At 42.4% G+C, this 27,621-nt stretch overlaps 1 protein-coding gene across 2 annotated transcripts in view; it reads left to right on the plus strand.

Annotated features, from left to right (window-relative positions):
* The window catches only part of LOC105491316 (adaptor related protein complex 1 subunit gamma 1), a 91,062-nt gene that overhangs the window by 1,584 nt on the left and 61,857 nt on the right, over window positions 1–27,621 (plus strand). Inside the window, exons 1-2 of one of the 2 annotated variants that reach the window (XM_071084878.1) lie at window positions 20,602–20,714; window positions 26,096–26,299. In XM_071084878.1, coding sequence (XP_070940979.1) covers window positions 26,099–26,299 — 201 coding nt within the window. In that variant the 5' untranslated portion in view covers window positions 20,602–20,714; window positions 26,096–26,098. Of the gene's footprint in view, window positions 1–20,601; window positions 20,715–26,095; window positions 26,300–27,621 lie in introns of those variants that run through there. The other variant, XM_011757612.3, reaches the window with a different exon arrangement.

Raw genomic sequence — 27,621 nt, forward strand, 5'->3', positions numbered from 1 at the left:
AAATACCTAAGTTGTCATACAGCCTAACTTTCAAGTTTGAAAAATATGAACCCTCTAAGTACTAGTAATCTAGTCACTTTTATTCTAAAAGCATGTTTGCAGTCTAGCATGCTTGAATGAAAAGTATTTCTTTGTTTTAATTTTTATTTTTATTATTATTATTATTATTGTTTTTTTTTTTTTTTTTTTTTTTTTGAGACGGAGTCTCGCTGTGTCTCCCAGGCTGGAGTGCAGTGGCGTGATCTCGGCTCACTGCAAGCTCCGCCTCCCGGGTTCACGCCATTCTCCCGCCTCAGCCTCCCAAGTAGCTGAGACTACAGGCGCCCGCCACCACGCCCGGCTAGTTTTTTGTATTTTTAGTAGAGACGGGGTTTCACCATGTTAGCCAGGATGGTCTCGATCTCCTGACCTCGTGATCCACCCGCCTCGGCCTCCCAAAGTGCTGGGATTACAGGCTTGAGCCACCGTGCCCGGCCTATTATTATTTTTTGAGACGGAGTCTGGCTCTGTCTCCAGGCTGGAGTGCAGTGGCACGGTCTCGGCTCACTGCAACCTTCGACTCACTGCAACCTACGCCTCCTGGATTCAAGCAATTCTCCTGCCTCAACCTCCCAAGTAGCTGGGACTACAGGTGCACGCTGCCACGCCCGGCTAATTTTTTGTTGTTGTTGTATTTTAGTAGAGATGGGTTTCACCGTGTTGCCCAGGCTGATCTCGAACTCCTGAGCTCAGGCAATCCGCCCACCTTGGCTTCCCAAAGTGCTAGGATTACAGGCATGAGCCACGGTGCCTGGCGAATAAAAAGTATTTCACAGTAATTCACTGATATATTTCCTACGTTTCAAGTTAGGCGAGTGTGATTGAATCACCCTTATTTCATCTCAGCCTGGGTTTTTACATCTGCAAAAGAGAAGTTAACTTATTTGAGATCACAGTCTAGTGGATGAAATTTAAATTTATAACTTGAACTGAGTCAAGCTTTTTAATACTGCTAAGCCACATATATAGATGCATTATTCTTATCAGGTTATTGAAATGAGATTGTAGATAAATTCCTGTATAGGTCATATGATGTCTCAGGAGAAAACAGTATTTTCAGTGTAAATACTCAGTGATCTTGTTACTTGTTTTAAGGAGATTTTTCAAAAACATGTTAGTTACTATTAGATATGTGAGTTCTGTATTACCCTGAAGCTATGTAATTTTCTCTTTTGGTTTAAAGGAACTGTCAAACACTGAACACCTATGTAATGATCGCTCATTTACTAAGTATGCCCTTGGAGTTACTACTGAAATGTGCCATTTCTGACTTAGACTTTTCAAGTAAGGTGTTAGCAGAGCTATCACATAGATGTTAGTTAACTCAGTGTTTTTCATGCTTTAATATGTTGGTATTTAAATGTCATTCAGGCGGGTGCTCTGTGGCTCATGTTTGTAATCCCAACACTTTGGGAAGTGGAAGGTGGATCCCTTGAGCCCAGGAGTTAGAGGCCAGCCTGGGCAACATAGTGAGACTCTGTCTCTACCAAAATATTTTAAAATACTAAACTTTTAAAAATTCATTCTTAGATAGTTTGCATTCACTGGGGGAAGGGTCCTTTTGCCTTAACAAATTCCTAGCAAAGTGTTGTTTAGTGCACCATTGATCAGTGCATATTTGAATATCTGCTTTGTGTTTAGGAAACCTCTGTTTCTTTTGGGAGCAGTTGCTTATTCTTTGGTCTGACCTCTGTCATTGTTAGCAGTTCTAGATTTGAGGGCAGATTTTAGAGTGAAACTATAAAGTACAGAAATTGCCAGGAATGCCTTGGTGATATTTCACCCCAGTGTTTATTTTAAAAAGGAGTTTTAAAAATCAGTGGTATGTAGGCCGGGCGCGGTGGCTCAAGCCTGTAATCCCAGCACTTTGGGAGGCCGAGACGGGCAGATCACGAGGTCAGGAGATCGAGACCATCCTGGCTAACACCGTGAAACCCCGTCTCTACTAAAAATACAAAAAACTAGCCGGGCGAGGTGGCGGGCGCCTGTAGTCCCAGCTACTCCGGAGGCTGAGGCAGGAGAATGGCGTAAACCCGGGAGGCGGAGCTTGCAGTGAGCTGAGATCCGGCCACTGCACTCCAGCCCGGGATAAAAAGCAAGACTCTGTCTCAAAAAAAAAAAAAAAAAAAAAATCAGTGGTATGCAAACCAAAACCAACTTCTTTATGATTTATAAAAACTTTTATTTTTTATTATTTTTATTGTTTGAACAGGGTCTCACTCTGTTGCCCAGGCTGGAGTGCAGTGGTCTCTGCTCACTGCAGCCTGGACCTCCTGGGCTCAAGCAATCCTCCTGCCTCAGCTCTCCACATAGCTGGGACTACAGGCGTGTTCCACCACGCAGGGCTAATTTTTGTATTTTTTGTATTGATAGTATTTTGTCATGTTGTGCAGGCTGGGCTCAAGCAATCCTCTTGCCTTGGCCTCCCAAACAAAGTGCTGGGATTACAGGTGTGAGCCACCTCACCTGGCCAAAACTCTTTAATTTATACAAATTTAAAAAATTGAATGAGTATTTTCCAAGAGATTATTTTTAATTTAAAAAGTTGAATTGGCAACCTACATACCAAAACATATTTTCCACAATGCTTAATCCCCTTATTTGCATTTGATGAGGATTTTAAAATTTTGTGTATATAGCAGGACTTAATTGCTATCAAAACTTTAAAACTCTTACTTAGAGCTTCAGAAAATTAAAAAATACTATTTTAAGTGCTTGTAATTTAGTCTATCCTTGCTTCATGAATTGTTTTCAGTTCTTGTTGTTTTGTTTTGTTTTTTGAGACAAAGTCTTGCTCTGTCTCCCAGCCTGGAGTACAGTGGCTGGATCTCGGCTCACTGTGCAACCTCCACCTCCTGGATTCCAGTGATTTCTGCTGCTTCAGCCTCCCAAGTAGCTGGGGTTACAAGCGTACGCCACCATGCCCAGCTGATTTTTGTATTTTTAGTGGAGGTGGGGTTTCACCATGTTGGCTAGGCTGGTCTCGAACTCCTGACCTCAAGTGATGCACCCACCTTGGCTTCCCAAAGTGCTGGGATTATAGGTGGGAGCCGCTGTGCCCAGTCTGTTTTCAGTTCTTGATTTTGGCTTTCTTTATTCTCTGTTGCTTTTACTCAGTTTCTAATGCAGAATAGTGTTGAAAGTAGCAAACAATTTTTTTTCCAACTCCTCTCAGCTTATAACTAACAAGCAATTTTATTTTTATTGATTTATTGATTGAGATGGGTTCTCACTGTTTCACCCAGGCTGGAGTGCAGTGGTACAATCTCAGCTCACTGCAGCCTCGACCTCCTCCCAGGTTCAAGTGATCCTCTCACTTCAGCCTCCTAAGTAGCTGGGTCTGTAGGCATGTGCCGCTGGATTTATTATTATTTTTTTGTATAGACGGGGTTTCGCCACATTCTCCAGGCTGGTTTCGAATTCCTGGGCTCAGGAGGTCCTCCCACCTCTGCCTCACAAAGTGCTGGTATTAAAGGTGTGAGCCACCATGCCTTGCCCACAAGCAATTTTAAACTTAAGAGAGTAGGCTGGTGCAGTGGCTCATGCCTGTAATCCCAGCACTTTGGGAGGCCGAGGCAGGCGGATCACTTGAGGTCAGGAGTTTGATACCAGCCTAGTCAACATGATGAAATCCCATCTCGACTAAAAATAAAAAAGTTAGCCAGGCATGGTGGTGTGCATCTGCATTCCCAGCTACGTGGGAGGCTGAGGCAGGAGGATTGCTTGAACTGGGAGGTGGAGGTTGCAGTGAGCTAAGATCGTGCCACTGCACTCCAGCCTGGGTGACAGATGGAGGCTCTGTCTCAAAAAAAAAAAAAAAGAAAAAAAAATTAAGATAGCCTATAGGTTTATATAATCTTTTGTATTTCTTGGCTTACAGGTTTTGAAATTATCTTTGTTGGCCGGGTGGCTCACGCCTGTAATCCCAGCACTTTGGGAGGCCGAGGTGGGTGGATCATGAGGTCAGGAGATGGAGACCATCCTGGCCATCATGGTGAAACCCCATCTCTACTAAAAAATACAAAAATTAGCTGAGCATGATGGTGCATGCCTATAGTCCCAGCTACTCGGGAGCCTGAGGCAGGAGAATCACTTGAACCCGGGAAGTGGAGGTTGCAGTGAGCTAAGATCGTGCCACTGCACTCCAGCCTGGGGACGGAGCAAGACTCCGGCTCCAAAAAAAAAAAAAAAAAAAAAAAAAATCTTTGTCTAAGTGTAGTAGCATTTTTCCAGTTGCCTTTTTGTATAGAAAATTTTATTTCAATGAGGTCAAGAAAGAGAAAAGAGAAAAAAAGAGTTGTCTTTTTTTTTTTTGAGACGGAGTCCCCCTCTGTTGCGCAGGCTGGAGTGCTGCACTGGAGCGATCCCCGCTCACTGCAACCTCTGCCCCCGGGTTCAAGCAATTCTCCTGCCTCAGCTTCCCAAGTAGTTGGGACTACAGGTATGCGCCACCATGCCTGGCTAATTTTTGTGTTTTTAGTAGAGACGAGTCTCACTCTGTCGGCCAGGCTGATCTCGAATTCCTGGGCTCAAGTGATCCACCAGCCTTGGCCTCCCAAAGTGCTGGGATTACAGGTGTGAGTGCGGTGTCATTTTTACTTTAAAGATACATGTGAAGTTTTTTCTTCACTGACAAAGTAACACAATACACTTAATATGGCATGAGTTTTGGTTGCTGAAGAAACTGGTTAAAGTTTGAAGGGTCCAGAAGTGGGAGAAAAAAAACATACTTGACAAATGTGTTGAGTCAGCATTAACACTTTAGCATAAAAGGGCAAGGTTTAGGATGAGATGATTGAAATGAAAAATGCTTTTTTTCACTAGGTACTCGGAAATTTTACTTTTAAAAAAAGCCTACTCAGACCATTGGAGAAATTTGATTAGTAAATTATAAATGTTGTTGGCAAGAAATTAAGTAGGTTTAGAAGGAAGAAGGCAGTTTTTTAAAAGATGAGGAAAAAATACATGTGATTTTTGTAACTTATAAATAATTAAAAACATCTTATTTTTTATTTACTTTTTTGAGACAGGGTCTCACTCTGTCACCCAGGCTGGAGTGCAGTGGTGCCATCTTGGCTTACTACAGCCACCACCTCCCGGATTCCTGCAATTCTCATGCCTCAGCCTCCCTAGTAGCTGGGACTGCAGGCATCTGCCACCACACCTGGCTAATTTTTGTATTTTTAGTAGAGACGGGGTTTTGTCACGTTGGCTAGGCTGGTCTCGAACTCCTGACCTCAGGTGATTCACTTGCTTCAGCCTTGCAAAGTGCTGGGATTATAGGCATGAGCCCCTGAACCTGGCTGAAATATTTTAAATATTTCAAAGATATGTAAAGATGTTACACGTTTTCTAAACCTAAAAATAAACTTCACTGGCCAGGCCTGGTGTCTCATGTCTGTAATCCCAGCACTTTGGGAGGCCAAGTCGGAAGGATCACATGAGGACAGGAGTTCAAAACCAGCCTGGGAAACACAGTGGAACCCTGGCTCTACAAATTTTTTTTTTTTTCTTGAGACAGAATCTCCCTCGGTCACCCAGGCTGGAGTGCAGTGGTGCGATCTCGGCTCACCTCAACCTCCGCTTCCTGGGTTCAAGCGATTCTCCTGCCTCAGCCTCTGAAGTAGCTAGTATTACAGGTGCCCGCCACCATGCCCAGTTAATTTTTGTACTTTTAGTAGAGATGGGGTTTTCACAATATTGGCCAGGCTGGTCTTGAACTCCTGACCTCGGGTGATCCACCCTCCTTAGCGTCCCAAAATGCCGGGATTACAGGCATGAGCCACCGTGCCTGGCCCCAAATTTTTTAAAGTAGCTGGATGTGGTGTCTTTGCCAGTAGCCTTAGCTGCTTGGGAGGCTGAGGCAGGAGGATCACTTGAACCCGGGAGTTCAGGGCTGCAGTGAGCTAGGACTGTGCCATTGCACTCCAGCATGGGTGACAGAGATAGACTATCTCAAAAAAAAAAAAAAAAGTAAAAAACACTTCTTTTTCTTCTTTTTATGAGTGAACAATTTCTCAACAGTGAGGTTTAGTTAAATAGGTTCACTAACTTGAGCTGTAAAAACGCTAATGGACCTCCTTTTGCTTTGTGTTGTACAACTGTATAATCATTTATATAAGTTAGCTCTTTCAACCAAATGCACATTGAGTATCCCTTATCTGAAATGCTTGAGACCAGAAGTGTTTCATATTTTGGAATTTTTTGGATTTTGGAATATTTGCATTACACCAGTTGTACATCCCTAATCCTAAAATCCAAAATCTGGAACACTTGAAGAGCATTTCTTTTTTTTTTTTTTTTTTTTTTTTTTGAGACGGAGTCTCACCCTGTTGCCCAGGCTGGAGTGCCGTGGCGTGATCTCGGCTCACTGCAAGCTCCGCCTCCCGGGTTCATGCCATGCTCCTGCCTCAGCCTCCTGAGTAGCTGGCACTACAGGTGCCCGCCACCACGCCTGGCTAATTTTTTGTATTTTCAGTAGAGACGGGGTTTCACTGTGTTAGCCAGGATGGTCGCTATCTCCTGACCTCGTGATCCGCCTGCCTTGGCCTCCCAAAGTGCTGCGATTACAGGTGTGAGCCACCGTGCCCGGCCTTGAAGAGCATTTCTTCAAGCATCATGTCAAAAATAAAAAAATGTCAGGTTTTGGAGCATTTCAGATTTTGGATTAGGGATGTTTACCCTATAGTGTTACATCATCTATTCTATGACAGTCGTAATTACCCAAAATTTTAACAGATTATCAATGAATATGCTTCAATATTTCAGTGCTTAGTTAAGTACTGTATATACTCATGTAAATGTACATATGTAGAATTTTTTTGTTTTTACTAAGGAGAGATCCTATTATTTATATTACTCTATAACACGCTTTTTTTTTTTTTTTAAACATGTCATGGTCAGTAAATATAATTCTTTTTCTTGTTTTGTTTTGTTTTTTGAGACAGAGTCTTACCCTGTCGCCTAGGTGGAGGCAACCTCCACCTCCTGGGTTTAGCGATTCTCCTGCTTCAGCCTTCAGAGTAACTGGGATTACAAGCACCTGCCACCACACCCAGATAGTTTTTGTATTTTTAGTAGAGATGAGGTTTTGCCATGTTGGCCAGGCTGGTCTCAAACTCCTGACCTCAAGTGATCTGCCTGCTTTGGTCTCCCAAAGTGCTGGGATTACAGGCATGAGCCATCACGCCCGGCCAATATAATTCTTTTTTGTTTTGGTTTTTTTTGAGACGGAGTTTTGCTCTTGTTGCCCAGGCTGGAGTGCAATGGTGTGATCTCAGCTCACTGCAACCTCCGCCTCCCAGGTTCAAGTGATTCTACTGCCTCAGCCTCCCTAGTAGTTGGGATTATAGTCATGTGCCACCATGCCCCGCTAATTTTGTATTTTTAGTAGAGACATGGTTTGTCCATGTTGGTCAGGCTGGTCTTGAACTCCTGACCTCACATGATCCGCCTGCCTCGGCCTTCCAAAGTGCTGAGATTACAGGCGTGAGCCACTGCGCCTGGCCAATATAATCTTTATTATTATTTTTTAAAATAAGAGATGAGATTTTGCTGTGTTGCTCAGGCTGGTCTTAAACTCCTGGGCTCGACCAGTCTGCCTGCATCGGCCTCCCAAAGTGTTGGGATTATAGGCGTGAACTACCGCACCCAGCCACTATAATTCTTTATTATTATTATTATTATTATTATTATTATTATTGTTGCTGTTGTTGTTTTAAGATGGAACTTCGCTCTGTTGCCCAGGCTGGAGTGCAGTGGCATGATCTCGGCTCACTGCATACTCTGCCTCCCAGGTTCGCGCCGTTCTCCTGCATCAGCCTCCCGAGTAGCTGGGACTACAGGCACCTGCCACCACGCCTGGCTAATTTTTTGTACTTTTAGTGGAGACGGGGTTTCACCATGTTAGCCTCATAATCCGCCTGCCTCGGCCTCCCAAAGTGCTAGTATTATGGGCATAAGCTGCCGCACCCGGCCTATTATTTTTTTTAAGAGGAGATGAGATATTGCTGTATTGCTCAGGCTGGTCTCGAACTCCTGGACTTGAGCAGTCTGCCTGCCATGGCCTCCCGAAGTGCTGAGATTACAGATGTGAGCCACTGCACTCAGCCCACAGTAAATATAATTCTATCTTGTTCTTTTAAATAGTCCTATTGTGTCTTGTAGCATGGATGTACCATAATTTATTGTTATTTTCCTGTGAACATTTAGATCATTTCTAGATTTTTGCCACTTAACAAAGTGCTACAATAAATATCCTTGTACATGCCACCTTATTTGCTGATGCTTTTATTTCTGTAGCATCTCCAAAGTAGGAATTCTGGGTTAACAGAGAAATATATTTTAAATATTTTTATTTCTAGATTACTCTCTAAATAGGTTACCATAATTTTCATCCCAAGTAGCTTCTTCATATCATCAAACCACTGGGCGTAAATACATAGTTTAATTTTTACTAGTCTGCTAGATGATAAATGGGTCATGCAGTTTGTCTTAATTTTAACTTCCCTGTTACTGGGGCTAGCCTTATTTGGTATGTGTAATGGCCACTGGATTTCCTTTATTTAGAATTGTCTGCTCATGTCGTTGGTTCATTTTTCTTTCTTTTTTTTTTTTTCTTCCTGTAGGAGCATTTGTGGAATATTAATTCTTTTTATATGGCATGTGTATTTTTCTTGTCTTTCATTTATCCTTTTTTTTTTTTTTTCTGGGAGACGGAGTTTTGCCCTTGTTGCCCAGGCTGGAGTGGTGTGATCTCAGCTCACTGCAACCTCCGCCTCCTGGGTTCAAGCGATTCTCCTGCCTCAGCCTTCTGGGTAGCTAAGATTACAGGCGCTCGCCACCATACCTGGCTAATTTTTGTACTTTTAGTAGAGATGGAGTTTTGCCATGTTGACCAGGCTGGTCTCAAACTCCTGACCTCAAGTGATCTGCCCGCCTTGGTCTTCCAAAGTGCTGGGATTACAGGCGGGAGCCACTGTACCTGCCCTCATTTATCTTTTAACCTTATTTGTTTCACAGACATTTTCAGGTAATTATATATATATTCCGCTTTTCCTCTTTGGTTTCTGAAACTGTCTTAGAAGAGTCCATTCCAGCTGGTTGCAGTGGCTCACGCCTCTAAATCCCAGCACTTTGGGAGGCCGAAGCTGGCGGATCACAAGGTTAGGAGATTGAGATCATCCTGGCTAACACGGTGAAACCCTGTGTTTACTTAAAATACAGAAAAACTAGGTGAGCGTGGCGGCATGCGCCACTGGGAGGCTAAGGCAGGAGAATTGCTTGAATCTGGGAGGCAGTGCAGTGAACTGAGATCGCGCCACTGCATTCCAGCCAGTGGGACAGAGCGAGACTCCGTCTCAAAAAAAATTTGTTTATTTTATTTTCTTGTAGACATGGTCTCAGTGTGTTGCCCAGGCTGGTTTCTAACTCATGGCCTCAAGTGATCCTTCCACCTTGGCCTCTAAAGTATTGGGATTACTGGCGTGAACCACCGCACCCGGCCTTAACAGTTTTTGATGATAATTTGTGTGTATCTATTTGTTCAAGTTTGTTTTAGGTCTTTCAACAGATGTTTTATAGATTTTATATTTTTTTCATATAGTTCCTATACCTTTCTTACTAAATTTATTCCTATGTATTTTATTTTTATACTATTGTCAATGGGACTGTTTATCCTCCATTTCTAACTAGTTAATATCAGATACATTAATTAAAAGTAAATATTATACCATCTTTAATTTTCTGTGGACAACTCCCCCACTCTCCTTGTATATCCAGAGTTAATAGAACTTGGATTCATGAAGGATATGCTAGGGAAAATTTGTCATCTTAGTACTATATTAAGTAACTGGTTTTTTTTTTTTTTTTTTGAGATGGATTCTTGCTCTGTCGCCCACGCTGGAGTGCAGTGGCACGATCTCAGCTCACTGTAACCCCTGCCTCTCGGGTTCAAGTGATTCTCCGGCCTCAGCCTCCTGAGTAACTGGGGTCACAGGCGCGCGCCACCACGCCTGGCTAATTTTTGTATCTTTAGTAGAGATGGGGTTTCACCAGGCTGGTCAGCCTGGTCTTGAACTCCTGACCTCGTGATCTGCCTGCCTCAGCCTCCCAAAGTGCTGGGATTACAGGGGTGAGCCACCCCACCTGGCTATATTAAGTAACTTTCTAATGTTTCTGCTTGTCATCCTAGGGAAGAGTACCCTTAGATACATTTTTCTGGAATGAAGGACACCTTACTAACTTCAAAAGTTTACAGTTGCTTTATTTATACGTTTTTGTTAATTTGTTTGATTTTTTTCAAAGCAAGTTTTATTCCAAGTTTTACATGCTCATTACTTGAAAGATAGCAGACTATATATAGAAGTTAAAAAGGCATCTATATTTACATCAGATAACCTCCTTCAACATTAATTATACCCTTTGGGTGATGTTTTTAAGCCAAATTTTTGTTTTGAGAATTTGAAGATACTTCTTGAATTGAGAGTACTTTAGTATGGTTTTGCTAATAAGATTACGGTTGGGAGAGTGAAATTTTTAAAAATTTCATTAGTGTCAGATGTTTGCTTTGTTTAGCTATCATTGTTTACTGGCCTTTATTGCTTTTCGTGCATATATACACACACACACACATATATATATATATATATAAAGTTTTTTTAAGAGTCAGGGTCTTACTGTGTTGCCTAGACTGGTCTTGAACTCCTGGGCTCAAGCAATCTGCCCTCCTCGACCTCCCAGAGTGCTGGGATTACAGGCCTGAGCCACTGCGCCCAGTCTGCTTTTTATGCATCTCAGTGCTGTTGAATTGTTAGTAGGCATGTTTGCATTTACAGGCATTTTGCTTTTTAGATCTCAGTTCTTGTGAATTCTGGTTATGGATAATTAAGCATAAAAGATTCCTGTAATTACTGTGACAATTTAGGGAGAATTGAACTTAAGTCCTCTTAGAGGGATGCCAGCTGGCTGCCTAGACAGGGTGGGGTGGTATCTCAATGTGATCATACGTTCCACAGCCTATTCTTTAGCCTTGAAGATCCAGAAATTCCATTTTAGTAGTTCATCTCTTAGGGGTGATTGAGACCAATCAAACACACTGATTTGTAAGTTATAATAATACTTTAGTATTGTAATTCACAAGGAGGGGATATGCTTTTCTCCTGAATTACCTGTGTCTGCATTCTACAGGACACTATTCCTTATATGGAAGTACTTGGGAGTTGAGGCACTTAAGGAAGCATTTAATAATCAGAAAGTTGCACTGTGAGTCTGAAATCAGAGCATATAAAGTTGGTCTTGAGTGCTTCATCATTTTAGGCCATGGTGAAACCTGATTAAAGAGTTATGCTTGTCTTACAATGGTGTTTGCCTCTCTAATGACCAGAATACTTATCCCCAGATTTATTTCATTTTATTATTATTAGTTTTGAGACAGTCTCACTCTGCAACCCAGGCTGGAGTACAGTGATTCGATCTCAGCTCACTGCAACCCCTGTCCCCTGGGCTCAAGTGATCCTCCCACATCAGCCTCCCGAATAGCTGGGACTACAGACGCATGCGCCACCACGCCCAACTAATTTTTGTATTTTTAGTGGAGACTGGGTGTCGTTGTGTTGCTCAGGCCAGTCTTGAACTCCTGGACTTGAGCAGTCTACCTGCCTCAGCTTCCCGAAGTGCTGGGATGACAGGCGTGAGCTACCACGCCTGTAATCTGGCCTGTCCCCAGATTTAATCTCTCCTGTTCAGTGAAGTTCTCACTCTGGTCTTTTCCATTTATTCACTCTGTAGACCATTTCCCTTCTGTGAACACATTTCTTCGTATAGGGGAAATAGGTGTGCACCCCTCAACTCCCCTCAAAAGAAAGAAAAGCACAAAAACACAGGCAGTGAGAAAACCAGCTAGGCTAGACCAGTGTAATCATAGCCAGAATATCTAAGATGTATTGTAAAGTAAAAGTCTGATTGAAGCATAATACAATCAGTTGATTTGGTTTAAGCTTTCCTAGTGTCACATTCTAGTCATAGTATTTTGCAAGTTGTAAATGCGTTAAAGCAACTCAGATACACACATGAAATAAAAATCTGAAATAGGGGTTCTGTATGGCACATAATATAAAAATACAGGCCATCTGGAGAATGCAAGAGGGAAAGCATGGTAACTTCTTTGGAGGGTTTTGCCTGATGTTAACTTACATCCCTTGAACATTCTCAGTCATACTTAAAGTCTGTGACTGACACGGTAGTCAGTGTTGAAGTTAATTGAAGTCTCATTTATTTGCTTGAGTCTTTTCTCATTGTTTAGCCAGAAAGACTTCTTCAAGTACAATCTTTGTTGGTTAGGAAAATAGGTGATTTTCATGGTGAAAAATTAAATTTTAGAATTTTGTTTTTAGATTTAGAGCTCAAATAACCTGAGATCTATTAGGGGAAGACAGACCACATAGCTGCAGGAGCTCCAACTTTTTGGTTGTGTCCTTGACGGTTGGCTATCAGTAGCTGAAAGTGCACAATGAGCATTGTGAGTTCTGAAGCAGGGAGAATGTTATCTGGGCAGGGTAGAACAGAGAACTGGGTTGAGTTCTGACAGCCTTTTTCCATAGCTGTTGGTGAGCAGCCAGTACACCTTTATTTTGTGTGCTTTGAAAAGGACAATTTAACTTTTTTATTTTTTATTATTATTATTATTTTTTTTGTTGAGACGGAGTCTCGCTCTGTCGCCCAGGCTGGAGTGCTGTGGCTGGATCTCAGCTCACTGCAAGCTCCGCCTCCCGGGTTTACGCCATTCTCCTGCCTCAGCCTCCCAAGCAGCTGGGACTACAGGCGCCCGCCACCTCGCCCGGCTAGTTTTTTTTGTATGTTTTTAGTAGAGACGGGGTTTCACCGTGTTTGCCAGGATGGTCTTGATCTCCTGACCTCGTGATCCGCCCATCTCGGCCTCCCAAAGTGCTGGGATTACAGGCTTGAGCCACCGCGCCTGGCCAACAATTTAACTTTTTTAAAAGATACTTTAGCATTTAGGATTTAATAAATACAGTATTTATCAAGTTTGTATTCTTATAGGAGGATACAAGAGTGAACAAGGCAAATGAGGATCTAGCCTTAGGGAGCTTGTATTTAGTGGGAAAAATGGTTTTTCAAAGTTTAAAAAAGAAAAAAGTACTTCTCATGGCCTGAGAATGGTATTGCTGTATGAGAAAAATCTTTATCCTTAAAGGGATTTGTGGAGATGTTGGAAAATAGCCATCTTCCCCATCTTAGCCATAAATTTTGGGGAGAATTGAAACACGCACACATTATTTTTTCTTCTTCTGTTTAAATTTTTTTTTTCCTTTAGTTTGTTTATAATTTTGATTCCTTGGGCATGTAAAGTAATCTTATTTAGTTTAAGCTTCAAAACCCAATTTTGCTTAACCATTTTGGGTAGAAATTTTTCTAAAATGAATTTTATGTTTCCTTTTTTCCTCTGTTTTTGTCATTATTTATCATATAACTGTTAATGAACACTGAAACACGTTAATCTATAATCCGTGTCCCTTAAGTCAGACTTTTAGTATTTTTGTGTTCCCTTTCCATCCTTGTTTTAAGAGATGTTTTTATTATTTGCTTTAAAAAAACAGGACAGGGCTGGGCGCGGTGGCTCAAGCCTGTAATCCCAGCACTTTGGGAGGCCGAGACGGGCGGATCACAAGGTCAGGAGATCGAGACCATCCTGGCTAACACGGTGAAACCCCATCTCTACAAAAAAAATACAAAAATCTAGCCGGGCGAGGTGGTGGGCACCTGTAGTCCCAGCTACTTGGGAGGCTGAGGCAGGAGAATGGCGTAAACCCGGGAGGCGGAGCTTGCAGTGAGCTGAGATCTGGCCTCTGCACTCCAGCCTGGGCAACAGAGCGAGACTCCGTCTCAAAAAAAAAAAAAAAAACAGGACAAATAGGGACACTTTATTTTGTTAGAGTGTACAAGCCATAATAATATAAAATATGGAACACTTAAGCGTAGAATGAAACCATTGACATACTAAATGTAAGTGGTTATATATAAATGGAGAAATTGAGAGAAACACAATCATAGTGGTAGAGTTTAACACACCTTTCTCTGTCTTTGATGGGTCAGGTAGTTAGTAAGGGCAGATGGTGTCTGAACTTTAAAATTTTTAGAACTTGGTTATAATACAGATATAATTTTGTATTCACGTTTTTTTCCCCTATGCATTGAATGTTAAATGTTAATCTTATTTTAACCACTTCTTGGAGAATCAAGGTCTTTTTGTAAAACCACATTATGGGCCAAGTGTGGTTGCTCACGCCTGTAATCCCAGGACTTTGGGAGGCCAAGGGGGACGGATCACTTGAGCTCAGGAGTTTGAGACCAGCCTGGGCAACATAATAAAACCTCATCTCTACAAAAGATAAAAAAAATAGCCTGGTGTGGTGGCTTGCGCCTATAGTCACAACTACTTGGGGAGCTGAGATGGGAGGATCGCTTGAACCAAGGAGGCAGAGATTGCAGTGAGCCGAGATCCCGCCACTGCACTCCAGCCTGGATGGCACAGTGAGACCCTGTCCCAAAAAGAAAGCAAAGAACAACAACAAAAACTACATTGTGGTACTATTTATAATTTATTGGTGCTCTTAGGACCTTAGTGGGAGTTGGCTACTTTTTGAATACACACTAAGTAGCTCCAGACTGTTTTAAAAATGCTTGTTTCTGCTGTATATAGGTTTTTTTTAATTTGTTTGTTTTTGTTACTGCTTTTGTTTCTTCCCTTGGTGTTGGGTGACATTTTAACTATCATAAGTGTCCTTTTCTAAAGCAGTTTCTATCTCCTGGGTCCACCCTCCTCCCCTCTTTCCCTTACAGTTTCCTGATTTGTAGCTTCTATTCCAGAACAGGCTGAATGAGGACCTCTATTTGGAGTAAAGTAGATGTTTTAGTGTGTTGATGTGTCAGTCTCTATATTGGCTGCCTGAGATAATAAAAATGTGTTTTTGGATTCTCAGCTATGTTCTGTATAGTTTCATTACTGTGTTCAGCACTTTTTTAAAAAAGGTTAGAGTTTATTATTGTTATTTATTTTGTTTGTTTGCTTTTTGTGTTTTTGAGACAGGCTCTTGTGCCATTGCCCAGGCTGGAGTACAGTGGCCCGATCTCAGCTCACTGCAGCCTCACTCCTAGGCTCAGGTCATCCTCCCACCTCAGCCTCCCAAGTAGCTGGGACCACAGGTGCATGCATGCCACCATGCCTGGTTCATTTTGTTGATGTTTTGTAGAGACAGGGTTTTGGCATGTCGCCCAGGCTATTATTGAACTCTTGGGCTCAAGCGATCTGCTTGCGTCTGTCTCCCAAAGTGCTGTGATTACAGGTGTGAGCCACTGTGCCCAGCCTCACTTGTAATACTTGTAATTCTTTTTTTTTTTGACAGAGTCTCGCTCTGTCGCCCAGGCTGGAGGGCAGTGGTGCGATCTTGGCTCACTGCAATCTCCACTTCCCGGGTTAAAACGATTCTCCTGCCTCAGCCTCTGTAGTAGCTGGGATCACAGGCGTGTGCCACCATGCCTGGCTATTTTTTGTATCTTTAGTAGAGATAGGGTTTTGCCATGTTGGCCAGGCTGGTCTCGAACTCTTGACCTCAGGTGATCCACCCCCCGCCCCATGCTCCCAAAGTGCTAGGATTACAGGTGTGAACCACTGTACCCAGCCTCCTCACTTGTAATTCTTTAACTTCCTGTTACTTCCAATGCTTGGTTCCTGTCGTGTGCCTCCTTCCTTTCAGTGCTTTGGCCAAAATAAGGACTCACATTTCTTTGTTTTTCAGGGTTGGAAAAGGCTGATATTTTCAGAATAGACTTTCTTATATATCTAGGGGTGGAAATAAGTAAAAGTTCCTGAAGATTTGTCCTTGCCCTTCTCCACATATGTGAAGCGTTGTCTTCTCTTTCAGTCTGATTTTACCAGTTTAGAATGCCAAAAGGGACATAGCTTAACAGGTGGCTTTTTTAACCTGCCTGTGTTTGGAGGGCGCCGTCTTTCAACCTGCCATACAGAAACTCCTGTCTAGACATCTTGACACCTTTATGGTTCGGATTAATAGAACCTTTTCTAGCCTTCCACGTCCCATAGTTCCCGTCTCTATTTTACTGACTCCGAAAATGACTTCATCTTTGAGGGAGACTACCTTCAGCCATCCCTTGTATAAGAGTTTAGGCCGGGCGCGGTGGCTCAAGCCTGTAATCCCAGCACTTTGGGAGGCCGAGACGGGCGGATCACGAGGTCAGGAGATCGAGACCATCCTGGCTAATATGGTGAAACCCCGTCTCTACTAAAAATACAAAAAACTAGCCGGGTGAGGTGGTGGGCGCCTGTAGTCCCAGCTACTCGGGAGGCTGAGGCAGGAGAATGGCGTAAACCCGGGAGGCGGAGCTTGCAGTGAGCTGAGATCCGGCCACTGCACTCCAGCCTGGGCGACAAAGCAAGACTCCGTCTCAAAAAAAAAAAAAAAAAAAAAGTTTAGTGTTGGCCTGGCGCGGTGGCTCACACCTGTAATCCCAGCACTTTGGGAAGCCAAGGCGGGTGGATCACCTGAAGTCAGGAGTTCGAGACCAACCTGACCATGTAACATGGTGAAATCCCCTCTCTACTAAAAATACAAAAATTAGCCAAGGATGGTGGCGCATGCCTGTAATACCAGCTACTCGGGAGGCTGAGGTGGGAGAAGTGCTTGAACCCAGGAGATGGAGGTTGCAGTGAGTGAGATCGTGCCATTGCACTCCAGCCTGGGCAACAAGCGAAACTGTCAAAAAAAAAAAAAAAAAAAAAAAAAAAAGAGTTCAGTGTTAGCTTTTATAGGCCCAGCCGTATGACCATATCTTAATACATCCATTACACACAACTTTTTTTTTTTTTTGAGACTGGGTCTCACTGTCACCCAGGATGCAGTGTCACAACTTACTGCAGCCTCAACCTCCAGGGCTCAGGCTATCCTCCTGCCTCAGTCTCCCAAGTGGCTGGGATAGTAGTCGTGTGCCACTATGTTTGGCTAACTTTTTTTTATTATTTGTAAAGACAGAGTTTCCCTTTGTTGCTCAGACTATATACAACATTCTTCACAAGATTTTACAATAATGTTTTGTTACTAGAGTGGTTAAATATGCCTTTAAGCAGGTTAGAACAATTAGTGATTTTCTCAGGTATATATTCTATAACTGATCAAATAGGTCTTAATTGTTTAGCTCAAGGCCTTTTTTGTTTACTTTAAAATAAACTCTTTAAAGTTAACATATGGTAAAATTGACTCTTCTGGTTTGCTGTTTTATAGTTCTCTGAGGATTTTGTTTTTGTTTTTTTGTTTCTTTTTTTTTTGTTTTTTGTTTCTTTTTTTTTTTTTTTTTTTTTTTTTGAGACAGAGTCTCGCTCTGCCGCCCAGGCTGGAGTGCAGTGGCCAGATCTCAGCTCACTGCAAGCTCCGCCTCCCGGGTTTACGCCATTCTTCTGCCTCAGCCTCCCGAGTAGCTGGGACTACAGGCGCCCGCCACCGCGCCCGGCTAGTTTTTTGTATTTTTTAGTAGAGACGGGGTTTCACCGTGTTAGCCAGGATGGTCTCGATCTCCTGACCTCGTGATCCACCCGTCTCGGCCTCCCAAAGTGCTGGGATTACAGGCTTGAGCCACCGCGCCCGGCCTGTTTTTTGTTTCTTTGAGACAGTCTTGCTCTTGCTCTGTTGCCCAGGCTGGATTGCAGTGGTGTGATCTTGGCTCACTGCAATCTTGCCTTCCAGGCTCAGGCAATCCTCCTGCTTCAGTATCCCAAGTAGCTGAGACTACAGGTGTGTGCCACCACGCCCATCTAATTTTTGTATTTTTTTGTAGAGACAGTTTTTTGCTATGTTGCCCAAAATGATCTTGAACTTCTGGGCTCAAGCAATCTGCCCACCTTGGGCTCCCAAAGTGCTGGGATTACAGTCATGAGCCGTCACGCCTGGCCTGGTTCTGTGAGTTTTAATTCATGTATAGGTTTATGTAAACATCACCACAATTAGGATATAGTTTATTGTCTCAGAAAAATTCTTACTGTCCCTTTTTAGCTATCCCCCAACTCTTAACTACTGGCAACCACTGATCTGTTCTCCATTGCTATAATTTTATCTTTTCAAGAATATCATATAAATGGAATCACTCAATACGTAACCATTTGAGACTTTATTTCAGCATAATGCTTAGAACTGTGTATGTTATGGTGTGTAGTAATAGTTTACTCCTTTTTATTGCTACATAGTATTCCATTTTATAGATTTACCACATTTTGTTACAGTTTTTGGCAATTATGAACAGAACTTCTCTAAACAGTTTATGTACAGTTTGTGTGAACATAAACTTTCATTTCTCTAGGGTAACTTCCGATTACTGGGACATATGCTATGTGTATGTTTTAGTCCATAATCAGCTGCCAAACAGTCTTCTAGGGTGGCATTATCATTTTGCATCCACACCGGGAATGTTTGAGAGTTCCAGTTGCTCTGCATCCTCCCAACAGTTGATATTTAGCCAGTCTAATAGGTGTCAAGAGATTCTTATTTTGATATTAATTTGCATTTTTCTAATGCCTAATGTAGTTGAGTATCTTTTCTTTTTCTTTTTTTCTTTTGTGGTGTTGTCTTGCTCTTTCACCCAGGCTAGAATGAAGTGGCACGATCTCGGCTGACTGCAACTTCTGCCCCAAGGATTCAAGTGATTCTCCTGCCTCAGCCTCCCGAGTAGCTGGGATTAATAGGTGCCTGCTACCATGCTTGGCTAATTTTTGTATTTTTAGTAGAGACAGGGTTTCACCATGTTGGTCAGGCTGGTCTCAAACTCCTGACCTCAGATGATCCACCTGCCTTGGCCTCCCAAAGTGCTGGGATTACAGGCATGAGCCACTGCGCCTGGCCTTTAATTTTTGTGTTTTTAAAATTTATTTATTTTTGAGACAGAGTCTCGTTCTGTTGCCCATGCTGGAGTGCATCTCGGCTTACTGCATCCTCCACCTCATGGGTTCAAGTGATTCAAGCAATTCTCATGCCTCACCTCCTAAGTAGCTGGGACTGCAGGCATGCGCCACCACACTCAGCTAATTTTTGTATTTTTAGTGGAGACAGGGTTTTACCGTGTTGGCCAGACTGGTCTCGAACCCTTGGCCTCAAGAGGTCTGCCCGCCTCGGTCTTCCAAACTGCTGGGATTACAGGCGTGAGCCACTGTGCCTGGCGTAATTTTTGTGTTTTTGGTAGAGACTGGGTTTTGCCTTGTTGCCTAGGCTGGTCTTGAACTCCTGAACTCAAACGATCTGCCCACCTCGGCCTCCGAAAGTGCTTGGGTTACACAGACATGAGCTGCTGCTCCTGGCCGTGTTCTGTTCTTGTTGGTTGGGGTATTCTATAAATGATAGTTTTGTTAGTTAATGTTAGATACATTTAGTTGATGCTGGTCTTCAGGTCTTCGTATTCTTGCTGATACTCTGTCTACTAGTTCTGTCGATTATAGAGGGAGGCATGTTGAAGTCTTCTAACTATAATTCGGTATTTGTTTTTTTTTCCTTTTATATCTATTTTTGTTTTATGTATTTTTAGCTCTATTGTTACATACATTCACAACGAGGATTTGTTGTTGTTGTTTTTGGTGAATTCTCTCTTATCAATCAGTGGGTGGATAGAGAAGAGAAAGGAGAGTGACTTGTCCCATGTTATTGGGATTAAGCTCCATTGATCAGAGAAAAGAGGTCTCCTTCTCCAGTTTTTAGTGTCTACCTGTCTGTCACTGTTATTGCTGTTCTGCTACAGCCATGGGTATTGCAGTATTGCCTAGGGGTGGGGTGGGGGGATGGAAGTGGTTGGGGGAATAAAGGTCCAAGCAGAGAACTTCTGTTGTCCTTGATCTTTCTTTTCCTGCTCCTTGTACCAGAAATGTTTTTTTCTTTGAGCTCTTTCTCTCTGCACCCAGTGAGTACTTCTTGGTTTTGGGCTGCTGTTGGGTTCCAGCTTGACAGCAATACTAGAGGAAAAATGATGATTTTTTTTCTCCAGCCCACTTTCTGTTACTTACTTTTCAGAGTCCTCAAGAAGCTGTGGCATACATTTTGTCTAGGATTTATAGTTGCATCCAAAGGGAGAGACAAGGTGGAGTGTGCATGTTCCATCTTTCCTAGAACCAGAACTTTGATCTTAAAATGTTTTTTCAATGCTTAATTTTTTTCTTTTTTTGAGACGGAGTCTCTGTCGTCCAGGCTGGAGTGTAGTGGCATGATCTCTGCTCACTGTAACCTCCGCCTCCCGGATTCAGGCACTTCTCCTTCCTCAGCCTCCCGAGTAGCTGGGATCACAGGCACGTGCCACCACGCTCGGCAAATTTTTGCATTTTTAGTAGAGATGGGGTTTTGTTAACCAGGCTGGTCTCGAGTTTCTGACCTCAAATGATCCGCCCACCTTGGCCTCCCAAAGTGAGCATGAGCCACCGTGCCTAGCCTCAATGCTTGCTTCTTTACTGTATGTTAACTTTTGTTTTTCATCCATGCCTATTTAAGGTATTTTCTGGTGATAAATCAAATAGTAGTAAGCTATCAAAATTCAAAGAAAAAATTACTGCTTTTCTCTAAGCTAGAAGCAGCGTATTATTGGAAGAAGAGGACTGAATTGGGGCGTCACCAAAGGTGAGTCAGGCCAGTAACTAACTCTGTGACCTTGTACAAAGTAGTTAAAGCCTGTATCCTCAATTTCCTCCATAAAAAGCTAGTGGCAAGAACTGTATTTCTGTGATTCTGTGAGTGATAGCTGGGAATTTACTCTAGATAACTTGTTTTTCTCTCAGCTGGCTTAAAACTCTTATGATTGTTTTCTCATTTGTCTACATGTTTTAGGTCTAGATTTAAGCTTTTTTCCAATGGTCTTTTCGTTTAGTTCGTAGGATCGTTGAGGCCTCGGTAGAGAAGTTATTTTCTTCTTCTTTTTTTTCTGAGATGGAGTTTCGCTCTTGTTGCCCAGGCTGGAGTGCAATGGTGTGATCTTGGCTCACCGCAGCCTCCGCCTTCCGAGTTCAAGTGATTCTTCTGCCTCATCCTCCCGAGTAGCTGAGATTATAGGCATGCGCCACCACTCCTGGCTCATTTTGTGTTTTTAGTAGAGACGGGGTTTCTCCATGTTGGTCATGGTGGTCTCGAACTCCCGACCTCAGGTGATCTGCCTGCCTTGGCCTCCCAAAGTGCTGGGATTACAGGCGTGAGCCACTGCGCCTGGCCTGTATTAGGCCATTCGTGCACTGCTATAAAGGAATACCTCAGACTGGGTAACTTGTAAGAAAAGAGATTTACTTGGCTCATGGTTCTTCAGGCTTTACAGGAAGCATAGTGCCGGCATCTGTTTCTGGGGAGGCCTCTTCTTTACTCTTGGCAGAAGGCAAAGCGGACACAGGCACTTCACGTGGCGAAAGCAGGAGCAAGAGAGAGAGAGTTGAGGGGGGGAGATGGTGCCACATACTTCATATGAACTCAGAGTGAGAGGTCACTTATTGACAAGGTGATGGCTTATGGTGCCACAAACGTTTAAATGACCATGTCTCATGTGAACTCAGAGTGAGAGCTTGCTTATCAATGAGGGAATGGGCCAAGCCATTCATGAGGGATCCCACCCCAATGATCCAAACATTTCCCACCAGGCCCCACGTCCAGCATTGGGGATTACAATTCAACATGAAATACGGGCAGGAGCAAGTATCCAAACTGTATCACTGTCTCCTCTCTCTTTCCTCAGTATTTTTTTTTTCCTTGAGTATTTTAAAACCCAAGCAATCATATAATTTCCTCTGTAAACGTATTGTACATTTTTATAATGTTGGGAGAACTTCAGCCTTGGAGTTTTAAGACCTGGTCAGGTGTTAGGTTAGCTCTGTCCCTTATTACCTTTGTGATCTTGAGGAAGTTGCATAATTGCTTTGAAATGAAGTTTCTTCGTGGGAAAAATGGGGATAATGATCTCTACTCTTTTTTTTTTTTTAAACGGAGCCTTACTCTGTCAGCCGGGCTGGAGTGTAGTGGCGTGATCTCCGCTCACTGCAACCCCCACCTCCTGGGTTCAAGCAGTTCTGCTTCAGCCTCTCGAGTAGCTGGGAGTACAGGCGCATGCCACTACGCCCAGCTAACTGTTTTTGTATGTTTAGTAGAGATGGGGTTTCACCATGTGGGCCAGGCTGGCCTTGAACTCCTGACCTCAAGTGATCCACCCGCCTCGGCCTCCCAAAGTGCTGGGATTACAGGTGTGAGCCACCGCACTCGGCCAGTGATCTCTACTCTTAACTTCAAGATAGTCTGAAGGAACAAATGAGATAATAAATGTAAAAGTATTTTATAAACTTCAAACGCTAGTCCTTTGAGTATTTTTATTAAAAAGTAACAGAAACAACACTATTCAGATAGCTTTATATAGTAGTTTAAGACACACAACCTTAAAGGAGACAGTATGGCTCCTCTTGGAGGAGCGTATCAGTACCTAGGGAGTTTTTCTAAATCTATAATGCTCTAATCCCTACTTTGAGGATTAATGCTATACTGACTGGGATGTCCTCCTGGTGTGTTGGGTTAGAAAAACATTGAGAATCATTGACTTAAGGATTCTACAGGTAATAAGTACTGAAAAGGATCGTAATGATATCTTCATCAATTTTACTATCGTTTAAAATGTTCTTAGTCAACATTGTTGACTACACATGATACACAGTGATGTGTTTTTTGTTTGTTTGTTTTTTAATTGGGAACAGAGTCTTGTTCTGTCACCCAGGCTGGAGTGCTGTGGCACGGTCTCAGCTCACTGTCAGCCTCTGCCGCCGGGTTCAAGCGATTCTCGTGCCTCAGCCTCTGGAGTATCTGGGATTACAGATGTGCGCCACCACGCCTAGCTATTTTTTTATTTTTTTTAAATTTTTAGTAGAGACGGGGGTTTCACCATGTTGGCCAGGCTGGTCTCGAACTCCTGACCTTGGGTGATCCACCAGCCTCGGCCTCCCAAAGTGCTGGGATTACAGGCGTGAGCCACTGCGCCCAGCCACACAGTGATGTTTTTTCCATCACTGTGGATTAGCTTTGTCCTAGAATTTCACGTAAATGGAATCATATAATATGTACTATATTGTGCCTGCTGCCTTTGCTTAGCCGAATGTTAGCTTAGAATGTGTTTGAGACTCTTTTATGTTGTGTATAACTGGTTCTATTTTTTTCTAATAAATATTCCATTATATGGATATACCATCATCCATTCACCTGTTTATGGACATTTGGATTGTTTTCAGTTTTTGGCAGTTATAAATTAAATTTCTGTGAACATTTTATATACGAGTTTTGGTGAAGATACATATTTTCATTACTTATGGGTAAATACTTAGGTAAACATTGAGTAGAGTTGCTGAATTATATGCTAAGTGTATGTTTAACATCATAAAAATCTGCCAAACTGTTTTCTAAAGTAGTTGAACCATTTTTATTCCCGTGGGCACTTTATGAAAGTTCAGTTGTGCTATATCATTGCCAAGTCTTGGTATGGCAAGTCTTTAATTGTAGCCGTTTTTGTGGTATCTCATTATGGTTTTCTTCTTTTTTTTTTTTTTGTAACTGCAGTGATCTGTCATCATGGTTTTAATTTGGTTTTCCCTGCTAACTAATGATATTAAGCATCTTTTCATGTACTTACAACCAGTCGTATGTTTTTTCGAGAAGTGTTTGTTCTATTATTTTAGCCTTTTTTTGTTTACCCACTTTTTTTTTTTTTTTTTTTTGAGACGGAGTTTCGCTCTTCTTGTTCAGGCTGGAGTGCAATGGTGCGATCTCGGCTCACCACAACCTCTGCCTCCCGGGGTGCAAGCGATGATTCTCCTGCCTCAGCCTCCAGAGTAGCTGGGATTACAGGCATGCGCCACCATACCTGGCTAATTTTTTGTATTTTTAGTAGAGACAGGGTTTCTCCATGTTGGTCAGGCTGGTCTTGAACTCCCGACCTCAGGTGATCCACCAGCCTCGACCTCCCAAAGTGCTGGGATTACTGTCGTGAGCCACCATGCCCAGCCTTTTTACCCACTTTCTAATTAAGATTGTCTTATTATTGAGTTGTAAAAGTTACATACCCTGAATGCAAGTCCTTTGACAGATATGTATATTGAATATTTCTCCCTTTCTGTAGCTTGCCCTTTCTTCCTTTCTCCTTCCTTCCTTCCTTCCTTCCTTCCTTCCTTCCTTCCTTCCTTCCTTCCTTCCTTCCTTCCTTCCTTCCTTCCTTCCTTCTTTCTTTTTCTTTTTTCTTTCTTTCTCTTTTTCTCTCTCTCTCTCTCTTCCCCCCCTTCTTTCCTCCTTTCCTTCCTCACTCACTGCAACCTCTACCTCCCAGGTTCAAGCGATTCTCCTGCCTCAGCCTCCCAAGTAGCTGGGATTACAGTAATGTGCCACCACACCTGGCTAGTTTTGTGTTTTTAGGAGAGACAGGTTTTCATCATGTTGGCCAGGCTGGTTTCAAACTTCTGACCTCAGGTGATCCTCCTGGCTCAGCCTGCTAAAGTGCTGGCATTACAGGCATGAGCCACTGTGCCCAGCTGGTGTGCCTTATTTTCATAATGATGTCTTTTGAAGAGCAAAAATTTTAGACTTTGATAGAGTCCAGTTATCAAGTTTTTCTTTTATACTTCATGGTTGTGTGCGAAGTCTCTCTGTTTAACCTGTTTGCAAAGATTTTCCTCTGTGTTTTCTTCTGGAAGATTTTTAGTTTTAGCTTTAACTTTTAGGTTTGTGATCCATTTTTAGTTAATTTTTGTGTATTGTGTGCGGTTAGGATTGAGGTTAATTTTTTTGCCCCATGGAGAGATATAGTTGCCAGCACCATTCATTGAAAGACTATCTTGCTCCTATTGAATAACTCTGGTCTCTTTGTTAAAAATCACTTGTGCATATTTGTATGGGTTTATTCCTCAACTTTTAGTTTTGTTTCAGTCTATTCTTTTTTTTTTTTTTTTTTGAAACGGAGTTTCACTCTTGTTGCGTAGGCTGGAGTGCAATGGTGCGATCTTGGCTCACTGCAACCTCCACCTCCCGGATTCAGGCGATTCTCCTGAGTAGCTGGGATTACAGGCATGTGCCACCATGGCTGGCTAATTTTGTATTTTTAGTAGAGATGGGGTTTCTCCATGTTGGCCAGGCTGGTCTCAAACTCCTGACCTCAGGTGATCCACCCGCCTCGGCCTCCCAAAATGCTGGGATTATAGGCGTGAGCCACCGTGCCTGGCCTGCTTCAGTATATTCTTAAATTCAGTTAGTTCCACATTTCCCTGATTACTATAGCTTTGTAGTAATTATTGAAATTAGATGGTGCACATTCTGTTTGTTGTTGTTGTTGTTTTTTGTTTGTTAATTATTTAGGCTGTTTTATGTCCTTTGTTAACTTTTTTTTTACTTTTAAAAGATATTCATGGCACTAATAGCCTTATTTTCTGTGATTAGTTTATTTTTTCCTCATCACATTTTCAAAGTATATGCAGTGTACTGAGATGATTACAGTTTGTCGAATGTGTTTTAATCTGACAATTGGTCTTCTCAATCTCTCATATTTTGTTGAGTTGAGCTATGATTGTGACCATATTTATTTTTGTTGAGCTATGTTGTGTTTAACAGCAGTTGAACAGAAAATATCTATCTTTTTTAAGGTTAGGCATAGACCTTTCCTTATTACTTTAAGGATTGAGTAAAGATTTGAGTTGTATTCGTTTCTGAGATATTTTGATATTAGTGATGGACTTTACATATTTAGTGTATTTTTTGTCTTATTTTGCTTAATGTAATACTTAACCATTTTTGTTTGTAGCCTTTCCAGAAATGTACAGAGTTGAGAGGTCTGTATGTAATAGCTTTGCTGAAGCTTAGCAAGCTGTGTTTAGCTTAGCTGAGCTGGATTTGGGAAGTCTTGAATTCTTAAAAACTAGTCAGAAGTTTAAATGTGAAGTTGTGTGAATAGTTTTGGTAGTAAAAAATGTGAATATCTCTATTTAATGTCTTTGCATATCCAGAGGATGCCAGCCCCCATCAGATTGCGGGAGCTGATCCGGACCATCCGGACAGCCCGAACCCAAGCTGAAGAACGAGAAATGATCCAGAAAGAATGTGCTGCAATCCGGTCATCTTTTAGAGAAGAAGACAATACATACCGATGTCGGAATGTGGCAAAATTACTGTATATGCACATGCTGGGCTACCCTGCTCACTTTGGACAGGTAGGCTGGGCTGAGACTACATGTAGCAAGGGTATTCTTTGACACTGTTGCTCAGGGATTGTCCATCTTTTTCTGGTGGGGAGGTGCTTTTGATAGCCTTGTAGTCTGATTTTTGTGGAACTGAGGGTAAGATTGAGAGAACAAGCTGCAGATCCAGAAAGGCATGATACTGCCATCAATTATCCTTTCCATTGGGAGTCTGATTATGCGGATGAGAGAATGTTTTGATGGTGACAGCCAGCTTGCTTAAAGATTGACCAGGATTATGTGATTGTTCAGCCAGAGTGCCTGGACTATAATGAATATTTAAGAAAATGTTTCTTGCTGGGCATGGTGGCTTGTGCCTGTAATCCCAGCTACTTGGGACACTGAAGTGGGAGAATCACTTGAGACCAGGAGTTTGAGATCAGCCTGGGCAACATAGTGAGACCCTGCTCTTAAAAAAAAAAAAAAGAAAAAAGCCTGGTGTAATAGAGCATGCCTTTAGTCCCAGCTGCTCAGGAAGCTAAATCAAGAGGATTTCGAGTTTCGAGGCCTCAGTGAGCTGTGATTGCACCACTGTGCTCCAGCCTGGGCAACAAAGTAAAATCCCATTTCTTTCTTTCTTTCTTTTTTTTTTTTTTTTTTTAAAAAGGCTTGCTAAACGTCGTCTTAATTATTTTCTCTGGGCACAATGTTATGTGGAGAAGTTCACAGTATTTTTTTTTTTTTTTTTTTGAGATGGAGTTGTTTCGCTCTTTTTGCCCAGACTGGAGTGCAACGGCACGATCTCGGCTCACTGCAACCTCCGCCTCCCGGGTTCAAGTGATTCTCCTGCCTCAGCCTCCCGAGTAGCTGGAATTACAGGCACGTGCCACCGCGCCTGGCTAATTTTGTATTTTTAGTAGAGACGGGGTTTCTCCATGTTGGTCAGGCTGGTCTTGACCTCCCAGCCTCAGGTGATCCACCTACCTCGGCCTCCCAAAGTGCTGGGATTACAGGCGTGAGCCACCGCGCCCGGCCCACAATATGTTTTTAAGGAAATTAGGTGGTTGCCAATTGGTGGCGTCTATTTTGTTCTAATTACTTTGTGCCTTGATTGCTATAACTTGAGCAGATCTGGCTGCTGATTGTCTCCCATGCACAAATGGTTACTATTTAATATGTCCAGTGTGGGTTTTGAGAATGATAGTCTCAATGATAAGTCCTTTCTTCTTTCCATGTTTGTATTGTCATAAGTGGAGTTTAGTCACGGAAAAGGAAATAGTCAGTTATTTTTTATTTCATATTAATGCTATTAAATTTTATTTTAATAATTTAAGAATTGTATTATATGCTAAATA

Source organism: Macaca nemestrina, chromosome 18 (genome assembly GCF_043159975.1).
Source record: "Macaca nemestrina isolate mMacNem1 chromosome 18, mMacNem.hap1, whole genome shotgun sequence".
NCBI lineage: Eukaryota > Metazoa > Chordata > Mammalia > Primates > Cercopithecidae > Macaca > Macaca nemestrina.